This window comes from Pteropus alecto, unplaced genomic scaffold (genome assembly GCF_000325575.1).
Source record: "Pteropus alecto unplaced genomic scaffold, ASM32557v1 scaffold68, whole genome shotgun sequence".
NCBI lineage: Eukaryota > Metazoa > Chordata > Mammalia > Chiroptera > Pteropodidae > Pteropus > Pteropus alecto.
Genome location: NW_006441386.1, coordinates 7,839,952 through 7,858,891, shown reverse-complemented (window position 1 = coordinate 7,858,891; position 18,940 = coordinate 7,839,952). Strand labels below are relative to the sequence as shown.

The 18,940-nt window shown below is 42.2% G+C and overlaps 1 protein-coding gene across 2 annotated transcripts in view; it reads left to right on the top strand.

Moving 5' to 3' along the window:
* Window positions 1–18,940, top strand: part of CUX1 (cut like homeobox 1) — a 347,921-nt gene that overhangs the window by 207,691 nt on the left and 121,290 nt on the right. For both annotated transcript variants that reach the window (XM_015594614.2, XM_015594613.2), the window contains exons 5-8: window positions 173–310; window positions 4,351–4,474; window positions 6,621–6,697; window positions 8,474–8,540. In XM_015594614.2, coding sequence (XP_015450100.2) covers window positions 173–310; window positions 4,351–4,474; window positions 6,621–6,697; window positions 8,474–8,540 — 406 coding nt within the window. The remainder of the gene's footprint in view (window positions 1–172; window positions 311–4,350; window positions 4,475–6,620; window positions 6,698–8,473; window positions 8,541–18,940) is intronic.

The following is an 18,940-nucleotide window of genomic DNA, read 5'->3' as shown; positions in this document are numbered from 1 at the left end:
GTGGCAAGGCCCCTGGTGCCCCAACTTTTGGCAAGTGGTGGCAGTTCTGGGGGAACCTGCTGGAGGCCAACTTCCCAGACACCCAGGAAGAGCTGCTCCAAGCCTTCGTGTGGTCATGAAGGTGTCTCGTATGTGTTCACAGTGGTGTGATGTGTGTTTTCCTTTCGTGCAGATCCTGTGCCAGCTCTGGATCTTGGGCAGCAGCTCCAGCTCAAAGTGCAGCGCCTGCACGACATTGAAACGGAGAACCAGAAACTTAGGGAAACTCTCGAAGAATACAACAAGGAATTTGCTGAAGTGAAAAATCAAGGTTGGAGGAAGATGCATTTTTTGCTTGGCTTTTTTCTTTTCATTTTTTTTTTAATTGCCTTCTTTATACTGTTGGAACTAGCCATAATTGTAATATACATCATAAAGTCAGGGTGGGGTAAGAATCTGAATCGTTAAAGAGAGATAATAATAATGCTTAGCTATTTAGAAGCAAAACTTTTCCTCTGCACAGTAACTACATATGATTTTATTGCCCTCCAACGGGACCGATCAGGATTCTTTTAAAATTCTTTCTGTACCATCATATGATAGGATCTGCCTTTTAAAAGACTGATGCGTTGCCTGCGGGCGACACCTGTCAGAGAGCCAGCTTATGATCAAAGGGTCACATACAGTAAGTCATTTAATAATTGCCAATACATTAAGGCTTTAGACGCATCCTGCAAGTCTGCATGCTTAAGCACTACTGTTTCCTTGTCAGCGTCACCTATTCATTATGAATTTAATGAAAGAAAACCACCTCTTGGTGTGGTTGCCTAGCCATCAACAAGACAGAGAGGGCAAAGGTTGCCTGGCTTTTCCTGTCAGGGGAGAACAAAGAAATCGCTCCTGCACCTAAAATCCAGGAACCTTGTGGCTTCCTTGTCATGAAGAAAAATCACAGCCCCATGTGATAGCAGCTGCAGGTTTTTAAAGCAACTCCAATTAGAGATGCGGCCTGTTTGTTTTTCTTTGGGGTTTGGGTGAGCAAGGAGCTAGAAAAGAGAGACAAACTGCTTGGGTGACCTCCTCCGAGTGGCCTTCTATTTAATATGCTCCGAGGGCTGGATGGAAAAAGAATTAGCTGATGAAGATTTTTAAAAGCATCCTTGGGCTTTGAGACCATTGAAGACAGGCTTGCGAGGAGGGATGGTCCACGGAAAGAATCCGGGAAGAGACTGAGAAGCTGCAAGGTACAGTCCTGGGCAATGAGAGCGGGAGTCCTGAGGGACCCCTTCCTCAGGGGACCGGAAGGAGGGGACAGCTGAGACCCCTACCTCCATCTGGTGCCACAGGGAATGGTGAGTCATTGGGACATGGAGGGACAGCTTTGTCCTGCTTGAAAGTGAGATATTGGACTCACTCGGCTGGGATCCCCGTGAAAGAGGGTGCTGCATTCCCCTCCCCCCAGGAGGAGTTGTTTATTGCCAGAACCACCCAAGTACTCAGGTGAAAAGTAACCTGTAAATATGTACTTCCCGGCTCCAGTGCAGCACTACCCAAAAGGAATGAGCTTCGTTTTTTCCCTCCCAGCGACCTCTGGCACCTTACTCTGACAGAGCCACTCTTGGTGGTGTTGTTATTTTGATTTTGTTTCGTTGGAGGATGGTGCGGGTGTAGGTCTCCTTCCCCACCCCGTGCCCTATCAGTGCCTCTGGCCAGTCACCCAATGAGGAACCATAACAGAGCGTGAGACTTTGTCCTCCTCAAAGACCTCGTCTGATGGGCGTTTATAAATGAAATGGTATATTATATAGTCCAAGACTTAAGAATGAAGCCTCCAGGGGTAGACAGACCTGGTTTGAGTTTCTACTACTTAGCTCTGAGACCTTGAGCGAATGATCTCACTTTGTTATAAGCCTCATTTTCTTGGGTGAGGGGATTCTCGTACTAACCGCATAGCATTGTTGCAGGGTTAAATGAGATGCAGGTGGTGTTCCTGACACTCAGTAAAGATCAGCTGTTCTTACTAAGTACTGTTATTTTTTCCAGATATTTCTCCTTTTTTTACTTATTGATATCTTAACAGATTTTTCCAACCTCCAGAAAAATGTCGATTTTCTCTTTTCTTCCCAGTACAAAAATGATTTCAATTTGGAATGGTCGAGGTGCACATCACTTCTTTTAATCACCATAGCCATGTTTTAGATGAATAAAAAGAGTAGGAAAGGTATTTCTTTATTATGTGCTATAATTCTCCGCCCCCCCATTCAAAGATGAATAAATTGGGGCCCCAGGAACAGCTAATTAGAGCAGAGTGCTTCAGCTCCCTTTCTGCTGCACCGTTTTCCCTCCTTACCTGCTCACATGTAGGGGATCCTGCTGGGACACACCCAAGAGAATGTCCTGGACCCAGGCCTGGCCACAGGAGGAAGTCCAGAGTCAGAGACTCCAGGACAAGTTAGCACCTGGCCTAGGCTCAGCCAATCAGTGAGCAGCATGCCCAGGATTGGGGCGGGGTGGCAAAGAGACCTCATCAGACAGAGTGGGAGCCCCCAGATAGTCCCCTAAACTCCCCTGGAAGGCGCATAATAATGTGTCACACTGAGAAACCCTGGGGAATGAACACTGGAGTCCAGGGGCTACATAGATGTTTCCATCCAATTGTTAGAGGCAGAAATGCTTTATGTTTACACTATCGCAGAGGCCATTAGAATGTGCAAACGTTTTCAGAGATGACCTACCTGTCTTTGGAAATGTCTGTGGTATCCATTTTGGAAATGTTCAGCTTATGCCCAACTTTGGCCCTGTCAGTGTGACTTGACAGAAATGTGTATCACTAACCGTTATGCTCACAGGGTATTTCTTTCAGGCCCCAAACAACCAGTCCAAAAGGCAGAAAGCTCCCCACTCTTTTTACAAATGCCTTGATAAGGTCATTCATTTTAATTCCCTCTCTCTTCTTCTAAGGAGAACCTTCTGGATTCCACTTAATAAAAAGGGCCAGTTTCTTCTCTTAACCAAAGAGCCTTTGGCTTTTATTCACTAAGCCATGTGGGTACTAAATGCCCAGTTGATGTGCTGCTGCCTTGCCTAGCATGTCTCTGCAGCTCAGAGAGTAAAGGTGGACATGAGTTACAACCTGAAGAAACAGGGGCCACCAGTTTAAGGTCTTACTTGGGCAAAGACCTGGCAGGCGGCATTGTCACATGAGCCTGGAGCCCATTGTCACAAGCCCTGTCTGGGCCTCACCCTGGTCAGTCCAGTCTTAGCTCCTTCATTCATCTGTGCCTCAGCCTTTTCCTGAGCACCCACCTGTGCCAGGTGCTGGGCTCACAAAGAAGCTCAGCTTTGCCTTCTAAGAGATAAATCTGTGCACAGCCAAGTACAGTCCCCCAAGAGCTTCACTCTCCTTGGAGCTGGGACCACAGTGCCCTGCCAGGGACCGTCCATCATGCAGAATGGCATGGGGGTGCCTGTGGGAGAGAGCATGTGGAGTGGTCCTGCTCTGGAGCCCCCCACAGGTCTGAGTTAGGACCCTGCCCCATTCATTACATCTGCTTCGGTTTTCCCATTTTGGGATACTGAAATGACAGCTGCAAACATGCCATCACTGGTGATGTGACCTGGGCTTTCTAGAGATGGCCTGCCCCCCAAGGGTCCCTGTGTCTTGAGCCTGGGCACTGCAGGGCTCTTCGATTGAACAGCACCACTGCCCTTGTCCCTCACCCTCCCTCAGGTGCAGCTCCCCCAGGTCCTGTGTCTCTGCTGTACACATGTAGCCTTAGTCTGCCAGACTAGCCTGGGTGAAAGGTGCTCTTGGCACCTGAGCTGCAAGGTCCCTTCTAACCAAGGAGATGCATGCTGTATGTACTTAGCACACTCCATGTTTCATCACTGTGACATAGCAAAACTGTGCCCACGGCCAGGGAAGCCCGTAGACATACCTGCCTGGCTAAGTCGGCATCTTCCAAAATGTGCATACAATTATCAACTGTTTTCTTTGTAAGAAAGTACTTAACGCCACACTAAAACTTTATTAATTTCCCTCAGTAGAGGACTAATTTAAGACTCATCAGTAAGACAATATTATATTTTACCATTGATTCCCCCCAACCCTTTTGAAAGTTGTATTAAAGAAACCATAGTTCTTCTTCCCAGCAGAATCCATTGATCCTCCTCAACCTAAACGTTTAAAGTTCAATTTAACATTTAGGGAGTAAAAGGTCTCCGAAGGGACTCGTAACCATTGATTTTGTGTCAGAGTTGAAGAGCTAAAGTTTAAAACACACCGATTCTATTCCGTTACGAATGCCTATATATATAGCTACATGAAACTGTGCTTCTCTTACTGTAGTTTTTTTTTTTTTCTTTCTGTAGAGGTTACGATAAAAGCACTTAAAGAGAAAATCCGAGAATATGAACAGACTCTGAAGAACCAAGCTGAAACTATAGCTCTCGAAAAGGAACAAAAGTTACAAAATGATTTTGCAGAAAAGGAGAGGTGAGCATATGTTGGGTTTACATGTACTGACATTATTATCTCTAAACTTCACATGACAAGACAGTTTTTAAAATGGACCTGTGAAATATACCCAGGTTTTAAAACAAAATCCTCAGGGGTCTAGGCAAAATTTTGTTTGAAAAGTAAAGGCATCCTTTATTCTATAATGTATGAGATTACCTTGAATGAAATGTCAGTCTTTCCCCACTGGTGGCTGGTGTTGGTTGTGGGCCACAGTGTGTCTGTCTGGGCCATGCAGATCCAGAGGTTAAGCATGAAGCGGACGTGGTTGGCACATGGCAATTGTACATCTTTTCAAATTACCTCACAGTGCTTCATATATCAAGGAGCTGAGATGAGTAAAATACGTTAATGAACCATATGGAAATTTAATATTCTTAAGTTGACTTTTCAAAGTAGGTAAAAAGATTTATTATACTAAAAGATGTAAATAACAGACTGACCACTGGGGGTAGAAGGCAAAGCTAGATCTTTATCTCATTTTTACGCAAAAAAAATTGAAATGAGTCTAGGAGTCAGATATTAATGATTAAATCATGTGCGTGGTAGAAGAAAACTTGGGCAAATATTTTATTTTTAATTTTGGAGTGGGTAAATCTCTAAGCATATAAAGTTATGTAAATATAATTACCTGAAACTTAAAACTAATTTTTAAAAACAAATAAACATCAAGAGACTGAGAAGTATTAGCACCACATAAGAAAAAGGGTTGATTTTCTTTATATAAAAGAGCTCTTACAAATTAATAAGAAAACATCAGCACTACAAAAAAATAGGCAAAGGCAATAAACAGTGAGATTATTCAAAGAGAAATGCTCAGCTTTACTCAGTAGTAAAATTAGGTTTAATTTTATCCAGCGTTGGCATAGGAAAACAGAATATTAAGACTGAAGACGAACTATATATGCTGGAGTAGAACATTTTCAAAGTTTGGAGATGAGTTAAAAAGCTTTGGAATACTGTGTGTGCTATCATCCCTTTTGTCCTAAAAGAGAGGGCAAGCAGTGCATATTACAGTACAGTGTATTATATATGAGTACATGTTACATACGAGTTTATACTGTAGTATGTTACGTGTAAGTGTATATTACATGAGTTTATATTATAGTAAAACATGAATATATATTATTCTAGAGCATATTACATGAATTTATATTATACTACAGCATATTACATATAAGTGTATATTCTAGTATATTGCATATTACTTTATATTTCTGTAATGTAGAAAAATTTTAGAAGGCTATGGAAGAACTCTATCTGAGTAAGACATAGAGCCAAGGAAGGGAAAGGATATTTTACCTTCCGTGCTCTTACAATATTTGTGTTATTTTTTTAAACTCAGAACATCTATTAGTTTTATAATTGAAATATGTGAAAATTTGAGCAATCCTTTTCTACAGGTGATAAAAATTTGGGTAATTTTTTTAAAACTGTGTTATTTCTACTTTTCTATATTTCCAGATTCATTATTATGAAAGCATATGTTATATTCATGTGATGTAAAAATAATAAACTTATTTTTAGAGAATTTTCTGCAGATTAGGAGGAAGGAATGCTATTTATTGACCAGGGAATTCATTTGGAGATCATGGGAAATATAAATATGTGGAATGTATTTTAAAACGTTCAGAATTTCCCCATTAGGTATTGCAGTTACATTCGCATTCCATCATAACAGAAATGGAACAGCTGTCACATCTATTTAGTACATCCTTTATTTCAACAAATTCCTTCATTGTGTCAGCAAAATGTAAATGTATCGTTCTTCTTGGGCTAACCTCACAAAACAATGAGTGTATGATGATGATTTTTTTTTTTTAATATCCGGCATTTCAAGAACAAGTTACATTTAAGATAACCTTCTACATCAGTTACTACACATCAAGTCCCACAGGACACAGAGTTCACTTTATGTAACATGTGGGTACAAAGTTGGGGTGCACAAGATCAGTAAGTGGGCTCCACAGTACCTCGAGCATTATGAGTCATGCTGATCGTGCGCCTGTCGCCGGCTGTGTGTGTTACAGTGAAGACAGTTGATCCAGAATACACGAGATATTTACATTGCTAAACAATGTAAATCTCTCTCTCTCTCTCTCTCTCTTTTTTTTTTTTTATTCAGAAAGCTGCAAGAGACACAAGTGTCCACCACCTCAAAGCTGGAGGAAGCGGAACATAAAGTTCAGACTCTGCAAACAGGTGTGATATTCTTCATCCTAGCCAAGTTGATTCAGGGAAGACTGAAATGGGGGCAGTCTGATTGATCTCCAGGTCTCCCCAGGTCCCCTATGATACCTATTCCTCTGCCCTTGGTGAGCCTAGAGGAAGGAAGGGAACCCATGTTCTAGAATGTCCCAGAGAGGCCCCAGCTTCTCTACTTTGACTTCTATTAATCACCCACATTGAACTGTTAATGTTGAGGTGGAAGGATCTGAATTACATTTTCATCCCTTTCACAAGACATCCTTTCTTCCTGTTCTTTTTCCAACAAATACATCTAAATCACCAACTGTCAAGGCCTGACATTTCATTTGAAACACTATAGGGCGGCGTCGGGAGGGAACTTACTTCTAACCTAAGTGAAGTTAAGGAGAATAGTAATAACAGACCTTTAAAATTTAAAAGATAACAAAAAAGGCTATGCTGCTAAATTTTTAATCATTTTTTCCTTTTTTTTTCTTTTCTTTTTTTTCTTTTTGTTCTAGAAGGGACACAGCACTGTATATTTAATTTAAATGCAGTGGTGGGGGAATTAGAAGACATTGTCCAGTTAAAACACAAATGAAACTTTAAAAACAGTTACTTATTTATCCCAGTAACCATTGTTTCTTTTGAGAGTGGCATGTTCCCAGGTTTATCGATACTTACTCTAAGATAGATCATCCCTTTATATCCTTAGTTCACTGAAATTTATGTTCAGATTATTACCCACCTTATTTCGCCAGACTTAGTCTCAGGCGATTTTTGGCTATCTCCAAATCAAATCTATCCTTAGAGATAAAAATTTTTCCACCATTGAAGTTTTTTTTTTTTTCCCAAAACTCTGTGCCAGTCCCCAAGGAATGAACAAGTTTCAGAAATGCTTATTGTCTGTGCAGCATTTTATATATGCTGTTATATGGAGGTGAATAAAATTAAAAAATAAATAATCACAACAAATTTAACAGACAAATGAATAATATTCAAAATAGATAAAGACCTCCTACAAATCACTACACATAGATAGATAGTCCAGTAGAACAATGGGCTAAGGATGTGAACAGGCATTTTGCAGAAGAAAGGCAAATGACTGATACACATGTGAAAAAAAAGTTAACAATTTTTAACAGGGAGATGTTAATTAAATCAGTGAAAGATCATTGTGCCTATAAGACTGTCAGCCTCTTTTTAAATTGATAATATCCGGTGTTGGTGAGAGTATAGGAAAATAGTCAACAAAATAGTATAATAGGAATGTGATTTGCCCCTTGGGAGTCCAGCTGGGTGGTATTGATCTGAAGTTGGAATGTCTAAGCTCCTTATCCCAGCCCCTCCACTTCTAGGCACCCCGAAGTGCCTGGCATGTGGCAGGCAGGCTCTATACCAGAGCTAATTGTTACTGATATTGCCTGTGTCCTGACATGGAGAGATTGTCATGCTATCCTGCTAAGGGAAAAGGCAAGTCTCAGAGAATATTCGTATCATCCTATTTATGGGAGATAAAAACATATACATGTGCAATTACGTGTGGAAATATTTTTTAAATAATAAAATATATTTAAAAGAAGGAAATCTACACTCTGTTAACAACAGTGGTTACCTCCGAAGTGGTGCATGGGATGAGATGAAGTGGAAGTGAAGGGGATTTACTGTTGCATTCTATATACTTTGTAACCTGTGACTCTTGAAATGAGAATGTATTACTTGTATACTGTTCCTTTTTAAATTTAAGTTAAATCATTCATACATTATGGTTTTACATCCTCTGCCTTTCAGCCCTGGAAAAAACTCGAACAGAATTATTTGACCTGAAAACCAAATATGATGAAGAAATTACTGCCAAGTAAGTCTCCGCCTGGTTTTCTCTATCTGCATGCGTTTGGTTGGGTCTCACCTGATTTTGCTAATCCATAAAAGATGTCCCCTGCTTTGCTCTGGCAAAGCAGTATGGGGTTTAGAAGGTGCTTGGTCTTGGAGCTGCTGTAAGGAATACTGAATCGTTCCCATGAGTTGCTTGTGTCGTCAATCTAACACCCAAGGATTATTCTGTGCTCTCAGTGCTCTCAGAACAATTCTTCCACCTGAAATTATTGTCCTTAATTTCTGTGAAGCCGGTAAATACTGTGCCTTTTTCTAAGAAAGTTTGGAAAAGAGCTTATAGAAGATGTGATAAAGGGGATGTTTTGTGGAACTTGGTCTGTACAGATCATATCACCTTCTACCTGTGCCCGAGTCCTTCATTCCCACACAGGTGTATTTGTTCAGGTCACACCTTACAACACCGGGTGCGCCTGTGCAGACACATACACATAGAGAGTGTACATATTTGGGCAGGCATATCACACAAGGCTCTTGTGAGAAGGAAGTCAGTGATCTGCCACAGGATCACTTTTTGCCAGCCCACTCCTCCATGCAGAACAGCAGAAAAGAAGAAATAATGTTGACATAAGCCAAGAAAGGTGAAGAAGCCAGAGATTGTTCCTAGCCATGGCCTTCTCTACTGAAGTCCAGACAGGCAATGCCAGGGTAGAGTTTGAACCACCTTTTCCTGTTCTGGGAGTTTCCTCCTGTCTCCTGCAGAAATCTGAATGCCTCCAGCTGTGTCTCTCAAGCTGCCTCACACTAGCAAGAAAGTTCTGTGTTCACACAGGGCCTCAGTGGGCCTTAGTGAGTGTGCGTGTGTGTGTTGGGGGATGGGGGCACCTCAAAATAGCATCACCCTCCTTTCAGGTTCCTGTTCTGGATGGGGCGCTGGCACTCAGCATTGCTCTATCTCATCATATTCATCCTTAGCCTGTGGGGTGCTACTGAGCCAGCTGCTCTCAGGGCACGTGGGGGTGTTGGGCTCCTGACCTTCGTTCTACGTTGTTTAATAGCTCGAGACCTTGAGAGCCCACCTACCCAGGCCTGGTGGTCAGAACCAATTTTGATCGTAAGCTCAGAACTTCTGCACAAAGACTAAAATATCGTGGTCAGTCTTGGCAACTCTGGCTGACTTGCTGGCATGTCTAATCCTGGTGGAAACTGCCAGATCATTTTACCCTCTTCTCTCTGTGAGCTGAAATGTGACTTTAGGTAGTGTAGAATTAGCTGATTCTAAGATGTGGTAACTGGTAAAATTTCACTTTGAGAACTGGTGACTCTGGTATTAACTCCTCCAGCCCAGGGCCTCACTGTTGAGGGGCTGGCAGATGTGTCTCCCCCTCTCCTCTGAACTGACAGTTCCTGCTCCTCACCCCCAAGATATAACCTGGGCAGAAGCCACACCAACTGCTGTCACCTTGATGCTCCTCAGTGTCTAAGTCTGGGTTCCCTTTTCTGCCAGCCTGTCATCTTGTTTTTCTGTTATTTCTGCCTGGCCTTTATTCTACTAAGTAGATTGTTTTTCTCATCAAATTAGATTTTATTTAATTATAATATTTTAATCTGACACATAGCTCTATACTTAGTTTGTAGCATTTCTTTTCTAAAATAGTTGATCTGTAGACAATACGCTAATTCCTTGATTTATTCATTCTTATCCACATCATTTTACTTGTTGACAAAATTTACAGTGACTTTGGTAGTGATATATTGGATTATTTCACCAGCTTTCATTATTTTGTATTTATTAAACCATACCTAAAAGGCATAGCCACATGTTGCATATCCATAACCAAAGTTTGCTTTATTATGCACTTAAAAAAAACTTTGCTGCAACCAGACTCTAAGCCCCTCTAAGCCAGTGTTTTTAAAACTGTGAGTCACAATCGTGAAATCAATTTAGTGAATGGCAACCAGCTAGCTGGGTAATAAAATAGAATATAATACAAAATAATAGAATAGAAAATGTTGTAGCTCATAGTACATAGTAAAGTAAGTTTTGTTTAGTGACAGTGTTTTAATTGTGTGTACAAATCCAAAAATATAAGCATATAGTTACGGGTCACAATGTAAAATAAAATACAGTTCTTCCTGTGGATCTCAATCAAAAACCATTTTGAAAGCCACTACTTTGAGAGCGTTACAAAAGTTCAAGTTCCAAAAGCCAATGTCTCCTGCCATTCTCTCCCCATGTGTACTGGGGAGGTGCTGTCAGCCATGGACACGGACATGCACCTACCTGGGGAAAAGAAGTTGCCTCTTGACATAAAGTATCTACCGAAACTATTAAAAATTGACAGCAAAGAATGCCACTTGTCACATGGTTGCTAAATACTGTCCCTGGTTTATTTTTGTCATTTTTTATTTTCTTATTGGGCTTCTAAAAGTCACACAGAAAGTTTTTGTCCATCTTGACTGGTTGGTTTTAGGTATTGAGGAAGCAACAGAGAATTGCCATCTCGTAAGGACTGAAATTTTCCTCCCCTCGCAAGTTTTCATCTTCTCTAGGTATAGAACACGGCAGCTGGAGAAGTAACTAGGAGACAGAACCAGAGAGAAAGGGACATCTTAGTCCCTGTCCCCACACTCTTCTGACCTTGCTATAGGCCATGCTGATGCTGGAGGATAATTCACTTATCAATCAGAAACAGAAAATAAAATAAAACAAATGTGGAGGTTGATTGTTCTATCATAAAAATGCTTTGCCTCAGGACTGGCTATTGTCACAACCTGCTGACAGGGGCATGAACGCTCCTGGGGTGTGTCCCCTCCTGTCAGTATAGCAGGAAATTCTCTTGTCTTCTCCAGTGATAGGTGGAGGCAGGGTGTGATGTGCATGTGTGCATGTGGAGAGAACAAGCATAACAATTACATGATGGGCATGACTCAAAGATAACAGGTCCACTCATTAATCCAGCAGACACTCTAGGAGGCCGCCTTTGTGTCTAGACCTGTGCTGGGCTCTGGAAATCTTGGGATAAAAGGCCCAAGGGAGAGAAAAGCCCTTGCGATCCGGTGTGAAAGAGGGGGCATTAGTTAGCACAGGTGCCTGTGCCAATCAAGGTCTCTGCAAACTCAGACAGCACACTCCAACTATAATCATAGAGTTTAACATTGGATTGGGACTGTTTGTCGTGGCCTGGGCCAGGAGTTGGGAAACCACAGAAGGAATTCGGAATCCCTAGCGAGCATTGGGCAGGCTCTACCACACCCAGGTTTAAAGGGGCCACCTTGAAAGGAGCTGAAGTCTTTGGCAGGGTTAAGAGATCCAGGGCAGCACCCATAACCCTTGACCTTACCCTGGGACTTCTCATGGCAAACTCAGAAGCCAGAGGGGCAACCCCCAGGGAGACAGGTAGAAAGGAAGCGGGGTGCTGGAGGTGGGAATGGCAGGTCTCCAGCTTAAGACCCTACCCAGCTGGAGCTAAAGGAAAGAATTGCCAAGGAAGCCTTCCTGAAAGGGGTGACATGGGATTCGAGTTGGAAGATGAGTTAAGGTGAGGGGCTCCTGGGGGCCAAAGGAGTGCAGTTTGTGGAAAGACAAGGCCTGCAAGGCTACTCTTCAAGAGGATCAGCCAGAAGTCTCGAATGGCTTCTCCGTAGGGCCAAAGTGGTGGGCACGGTAGGTGTCAAGGGGCTAGACTTAGGCTCAGACAGAGATCGGGCATTTTCCGAATGAGAAATGATGGGCTGCTAACAAAAGGAAGCCTGAGGCCAAACACTCACTGTAAATGGTTCCCAGAGTAAGTAATCCACAAAAAATGTAGAGAATGGACTGAGATAATAATTGCTACTTTCTTTTAACTTTGGAGGCAGTTGCTTCGGTCTTGGAGATCCCATATGAGTCTTCCCCCTCCGCATTCCTTTCCCCTTTTACATTCTGGGAAAGGTTTGTCACCCTACCATCTGCTTCAGCCCCAACCTGCATATATTTTATTAGACTAAGCATCTTTTCGTTAATACATACGAATAGAAGCCTCTCAGGAGCAAATCTTTTCACAAATGGCCTTAAAACATTTCAAAACAATTTACTTTGTCTTTGAAAGGCAGGATTCTTAAATATTTGTTGACAAAAAAACGTAGGAAGGAGGTTGGGGAGGCATAGGGGAACGTGGGCTTTGGAGAAGACTGATCTGGGTGTGAATCACAGGGGTCTACTACTCACTCTCCCTGTGTCACCTAGGATAAGCTCACTGACCTCTGTGTGTCACTTTCTCACCTGTACAATGGGCATAATAGTGAAGGCAAAGGTTGTTGTGAAGGGTAATGAGAATGTGTGTGTGTGCAGCACCTCCCACAGTGACAGCACTGTCAACAACAGACACTATTCTCGGCAATCTCGCAGTAGGGCTCAGGGTGCTTTTCTGAAATTAGCAGGCCTTGGAGAAGACTGGCCTCAATAGCATCATCTCCCCACAAGGTTTAAAGAGCAGGGCATGTGTTTTCTCTGCCTCTCTGTCACTGGAAGATGACCATCCTCACCCCCATTTTGGGAAGAAGCCTTCAGGTCTAAGGCACCGAGCCTGTTCCAAGACCTTGGGTTATTGTGTGTAGTCATCGCCCTGCGTCAGCTGGGACAGCACGGGCTGACTGTGACGGGGCCGGCAGCAGTAAAGTTTTCCATGTGTAGGCTTGAAGCAAAATGTAATTAGCCTTTATGTGCAGAACAAGGACCCATTGATGAATACAGCTGGTCTTTGTTTGGTCCTGTCATTGAGAGTGGGAGGTAAAAGTGTTCTTCTTCATGTTTATTAATGCAAGATTCCTTAGACAAATGGCAAGCACAGTTTAATATTTGTTGGAACATAGCAGGGTTTGCCAAAACAGTTGTTGTGTAAGAGGATTGCAGGGTTTCAGATTATAACTGTTTCTGCCCATTGATGAATACAGCTGGTCTTTGTTTGGTCCTGTCATTGAGAGTGGGAGGTAAAAGTGTTCTTCTTCATGTTTATTAATGCAAGATTCCTTAGACAAATGGCAAGCACAGTTTAATATTTGTTGGAACATAGCAGGGTTTGCCAAAACAGTTGTTGTGTAAGAGGATTGCAGGGTTTCAGATTATAACTGTTTCTGGGTTAAATAAATGAATTATGTCTCTGCATTTTTTTTTTTTTTTTTTTTTTTTTTTTTAAATGTAACTCTTTTCAACCCTAAATCCAGCTACGAAGGGAAGAACATGGAACTGGGCCCAGCTCAACCATCTGGTCCATAAATAATAGCTGCCTTTCCTCCCCCGAGTAGGGAACTCATTTTTTAGTTAAAATGTACCTCCTTCTCAGACCGTCACCCTGTACACAGATCTTCTCACTTCTCTTAGCAAATGGAGACTTAGCACCCTAATTGACTTTAACTTGGTGATTCTAGCAAAGCAGAGTGGTGTGGATTTGAATATTTAAACGGTTTCCCACGATGACCTTGGAGGTGGACGGGCTGCTTTCAGCACGCAGGAGCAGCCCCAGAGAGAGGCCCGGCCCGCTCATCCTGGCCCTAGCCTCTGCGGCTGTCTTTCTCAGCTGTTCACAGATGCTTGGGTTTAGGTGGCTGCTGCTCACTGCAGGAGGAACGCGGCTCTCCCAGCCAAGGTACTCGTGTTCTGGGTAAAAGTGCAGGAATTCCCATTTTTGCACAAGTCCGCGGCCACCTCTTTGCTCTGTCCCCCAGAATCCTGATTACAAAAGGAACTTCAGTTGTAACATATATTCCTCTTAACTTGTGGGCTGAGGCTCTGAGCCCCTGATGAAAGAAAATATTGAATTGCACTGAAATATACTACATTTTTTATAGCTAATGTTAGTCTTAGGAGAATTTGCACCTCTCAAACCTTTCCTGCCAGTGAAATTCAAATTTCTTAAGGTTACTCATGTTGTATTCCTTGCCTATATGCTTTTTTAAAAGAGCTACATTATATCTACATGTACTTATACATTATATTACAAAAGAGACATTTATGAGGAACTTCGCTCAGTGTTTTATCACAAAATGCAATATGCTCTGAGAAAGCAGGAAACTCTTCTAAGTGAGCCTGACTTACAGCTTTGCTAAAATTGTTTAGGGGAGCCTGTACCCCACATTGTGGAGATAGGGAATTCTGTATCTAGCAGTGGAGCACGGAGGACCTAAGATACAGTTTGAAAAGGTGGCAAAACTGACAGCTCAGGACTCCAGGGTGCAAAATGCTACCGATATGTTAGAGAATGGCAGTGGGGTAGATGCCTTCAGTGCGTACAACTCACTCTGGACTGTTTTAGGGTGGTTTCTTGCATGGTATCTTGTTTACTCTTTCCAACAGTCATTGAGGAAGCTTTTATTGTGCTCACTGCAAAGACAAGGAAGCAGCCCAGGGACATAGTCAAGCCCCAGATCGAGTCCTTTGGACCTGAACATCCAGTGCTGGTGCTGTTTGCACACTACCACGGTGACCTGTGGGAGGGCTGACCAGGTGATAGATAGGTTTTCCTGAAGGGTTTCAAGTCTATGTCCCTCACCCACTAGCCCCATTGGACTTACCCTAGCAGACTGATTTCTCTTTTATTTATCTTTTTACAGTTCCACATGAAAGACTCAGGAAACTGGGCCAGGTAGAGCCCAGGTGATGAAGCCTGAGACTCACACACTATTTTGGTAATCTTATTAGACCAACTTTGCTTCTCCCGATTGAATTTGAAAACACAACTTCAGTGTCCTGAAGTGGAGTGTCTCTGCTGTACCTTTAAGAATGTAAAATTTTCTATTTCCTGTCTTTCTGATTAGTCATCAATTTCCAGTACTGGTTGTTGTAATTATTCTGGTTAGATTAATTTCCCTAAAAATAGTGAAGCAGCTACGTTTATGGTTTCCAAGGCATGAGGCATGGACTTGAATAAAGAACCTCCTGTCCCTTAAACTTTAGAAAGAACTGAAGCAGACTTGGAGGGAATACTGATGACTTTTTTCTATACCTTATCTCCAAAAGAATGTGTGCATTTTGTAAAATTCCTGGGATTTTTTCTTGTACTAGTACTGTGCTTCACATCTCAAATCCGATGCCTGGGTGAGCCCCAAAGAGCTTTCCTGCCTTGATTATACCAACGGCAGCTGTTTTGCCTTCTCTAAGCAGTGCTACCCTGATCTGGAGTTTTCTCCAGTCTAGGGGGCCACACAGAAAGAAAAGATAGCTTCATATTTTCAAATCTAGGTAGAAATGCCTCTAAGTGCCTAGGATTTTTCACCTGTTCTGTGGACCTCCCCCCACGGGTCCAGAAATTACATCAATGAAAATCGCAACCGTTACTCCTCCAGGCCTGCATTGAAACAGCAGGCATTGTGTCAAGTGCTAGAACTACAGAGTAAAGGGGGCGGAGCAGTTATAGACGTAGTATGCACACAGACACATAGGCTCTGTGCACAAAAAACATACACATATGTGTACATATAGCTGTCCTGTAAGCGTGGGTGTATATAAACATGTTTATGAATATAGAGATAGCAGACATATTCATCTAGAATCCTTAGAGAGGTAGGAAATGCATTATTCCTAGGCTGTCAGTTGGGTTTGGCATGGTTTTATAAAAATTGCCTTTGTTTAGAGCTTCTCGAAGTAGATCTTGGGGGACTCACAGTTGGAAGCTAAAGGAAATGGGTTAAGGGACTGTTAGGAGAAAATGTCAAATTGTAGAAGATCGTAGTGCGTCTAATGATCTGTAAAATGGGCATTATAATGTGTGTCTTCCTGCTTCCCAGACTGGGGGATCGAGTAAGATAGTGGGTGTGTTCCTGCAAACTGCATAGTGTTAACAAACGCTGACCGAACTCCCTCAGAGGAGGGCCTGTGTCTTACTCTCTGTGTACCAGGTGCATATTAGCACAGTTACTGGTACATCATCAACTTTCATTGACTTAATAAATCTTTGAGCTTTTACTGTGAAGACAGGTGGATCTGGGGTACAGCAGAGTTGAATGACCAGTGAGGTCATTTGCTCTCTAGAAGGACAAACTAAGGAAGCTATTGTCTTCTAAGAAGAAAGCAGGAGCCATCTGAAGCTTTAAAGTGTTTTCAAGAAGGAAGAATTATGTTTGGAGGCCCAGCCTGAAACATCCACGCCACCTTTTGCTCCCAGTGAAATTCCTTCAAAAGCTATACATTTCTGACTCACTACAAGGAGTCCCTGGCTGCTGCTAAGGTCTCTGACTTCACAGGTCATCTTCTCCTTTGCTTACAGAGTAGCAGAGGAAAACTTGATTTGATGCACACTGACCAGTCAGAGGCCCTTTGGAAGGAGGGAGGAGGCAAGAAGGCTGGCAGAAGTGAGACTGTCCTTCCCGTGGAATACCCCCAAATCAGTGAAGACTGATTGCTTTTATATGACATTTATTATTTTTAATTCAAAATGTCATGCATGTTTATTTTACAAAATTCAGAACATTCTAAAATATTTTTTAAAATAGAGCATCACTTGTCTCACAACACAGAGATAATTGTTGTTAACATTTTGGCATATTTCTTTCCAGTGTTTTTCTATGTAGTGCTTTATTTATTTTGCGTGTATTTAAATTTTTTTATTTTTCAATTACAGTTGACATATAACATTAATTAGTTTAAGGTGTACAACATAGTTATTACAAAGTAATCACCCCAGTAAGTCTAGTACCTATCTGACACCATACATAGTTATTACAGTATTATTGACTATAATATTTTTCCTTTTACTTTTCACAAATGGCATCAGACTGATAAGCAGTTTTCATTACTAGGTGTCTTTCTTTTTTTTTTTTTTTACTTGACATATAAATATTTCTTTCATGTCATGAACTATTCAGAAACTGAACGCATGCTATGCAATATTCCATCCAACAGGTGTACCATAAAAGGGTTACGCATGGTCTTCTTTTTTGTTTGAGAGCCTGATTTATTACACTGCTGTCCTTGCCTTATAGATTTAAACTAGGAAGCTTCACACTTGCTCTTTTTGTGCATTTATATTATGCCAGTGGCTATAGCATCTTAAGGTAGCTTCCCTTGTGACATCATCAAATGAATTTGGATCCCCAGAATTATGTGAGGGCCCCTAGCAGCACTGGCACAGGGCCCTGTTACCAGAATACTGTTTTGTGACATAAATATTACAGCCTCCTCTGGTCAGCGGACAATGGAAGGTGCTAGGCCTAGGATCTCCAGCTCTGTCACCAGTTGTAGCCTTGCAAAGTTTCCTCCCTTGGCAGCAGCAGTGTCCTTGTTAGTAAAACAAGAGGATTGGACTGGGCAACAGGCAGGATTGGTACAACTTGTTTGTGGAATGGCCTTCAGAAAAGGTGCTGTCCACAATGGGCGGGAGGGGGAAGCAGTGTGAGCATGGGGATAGAGCCCAGGTTTCAGGGGCACTGCAGTGATTGATTCCTGACTCCATCATGAGTGGAGTCGCCTTGGGCAGGGCACTCAGTTTCCTTACTCAGGCCTTCGTTTCCTCATAAGTCAAATGAAGTAATGCCACACAACCTGCCTGGCACAGGATCGGCACACATGTCGTCAATCAATGGGGCCTCCCTTGCTGCTGTTGTCTGCAAGGCACCTAGCATCCTACCTGGCCCATTTAAAAAATATTGGTTCACTTCCCCCATTGTAAGATCTGTTCCAACCCTAAAGAATCCCATTGTTTTCCGTGATGAATTTGTGAAAACCAGTCTGTCTGCATTGCAAGACGTACTCTTTGTATTAGCATGCTGCAAGTATTGAAGTAAAATACACTGTGTCACATCATCTTCCTAAGGGACTCTGAATATACAAATCCTAACTAGTTACTATTTGAGTGCTGCTAATACTGCAGGCAAAAAGTTTGGAGTGCAAACCATTGCACAGCCATTAATGCCTTAATAAATGTGTTCCCAAAAATCAACTCTGGAGGTTAATAACCACAGAGTAACTATCTTCTGAAATGTCACGTTGTGCAAGACCCATCTCCTAAAGTGAGACAAGTTGTTCAGTATGTGGTCCCCTCCAGCCACACATCGGGGCAACTTGTTGAGTTCAGGAGAGATCTGACTATCTAATTTGGGGCTCTCTGGACTGGTCTAAAACAAATTAAGAGAGGTGCCAAACATCTGGGTACCAGCAAGGATGGCTAGGGTTCTTGTTCTAGGATATTGAGAGAGAGAAAAAAAAAAAAAAAAAATTCTTGAACCAGCCTTCAGAATGAAAAGTTTGCTATAGGAAAGCTAGAGAGAACGAGCTAGTTGAACTCATTGATTTCCTTCACAGATTGTTTGCCCTTTCATTCTCTTCCTGAGGTGCTGTTTGTTGAGGAATGTCTCCAATTGCCAGAAAGACAGTGGGGTGTCTCATATTTCCCCGCCAGCTTTCCTTCCAGCCAGAGCCAAGTTCTGAGGCAAGCCTGCAATATGAATTTT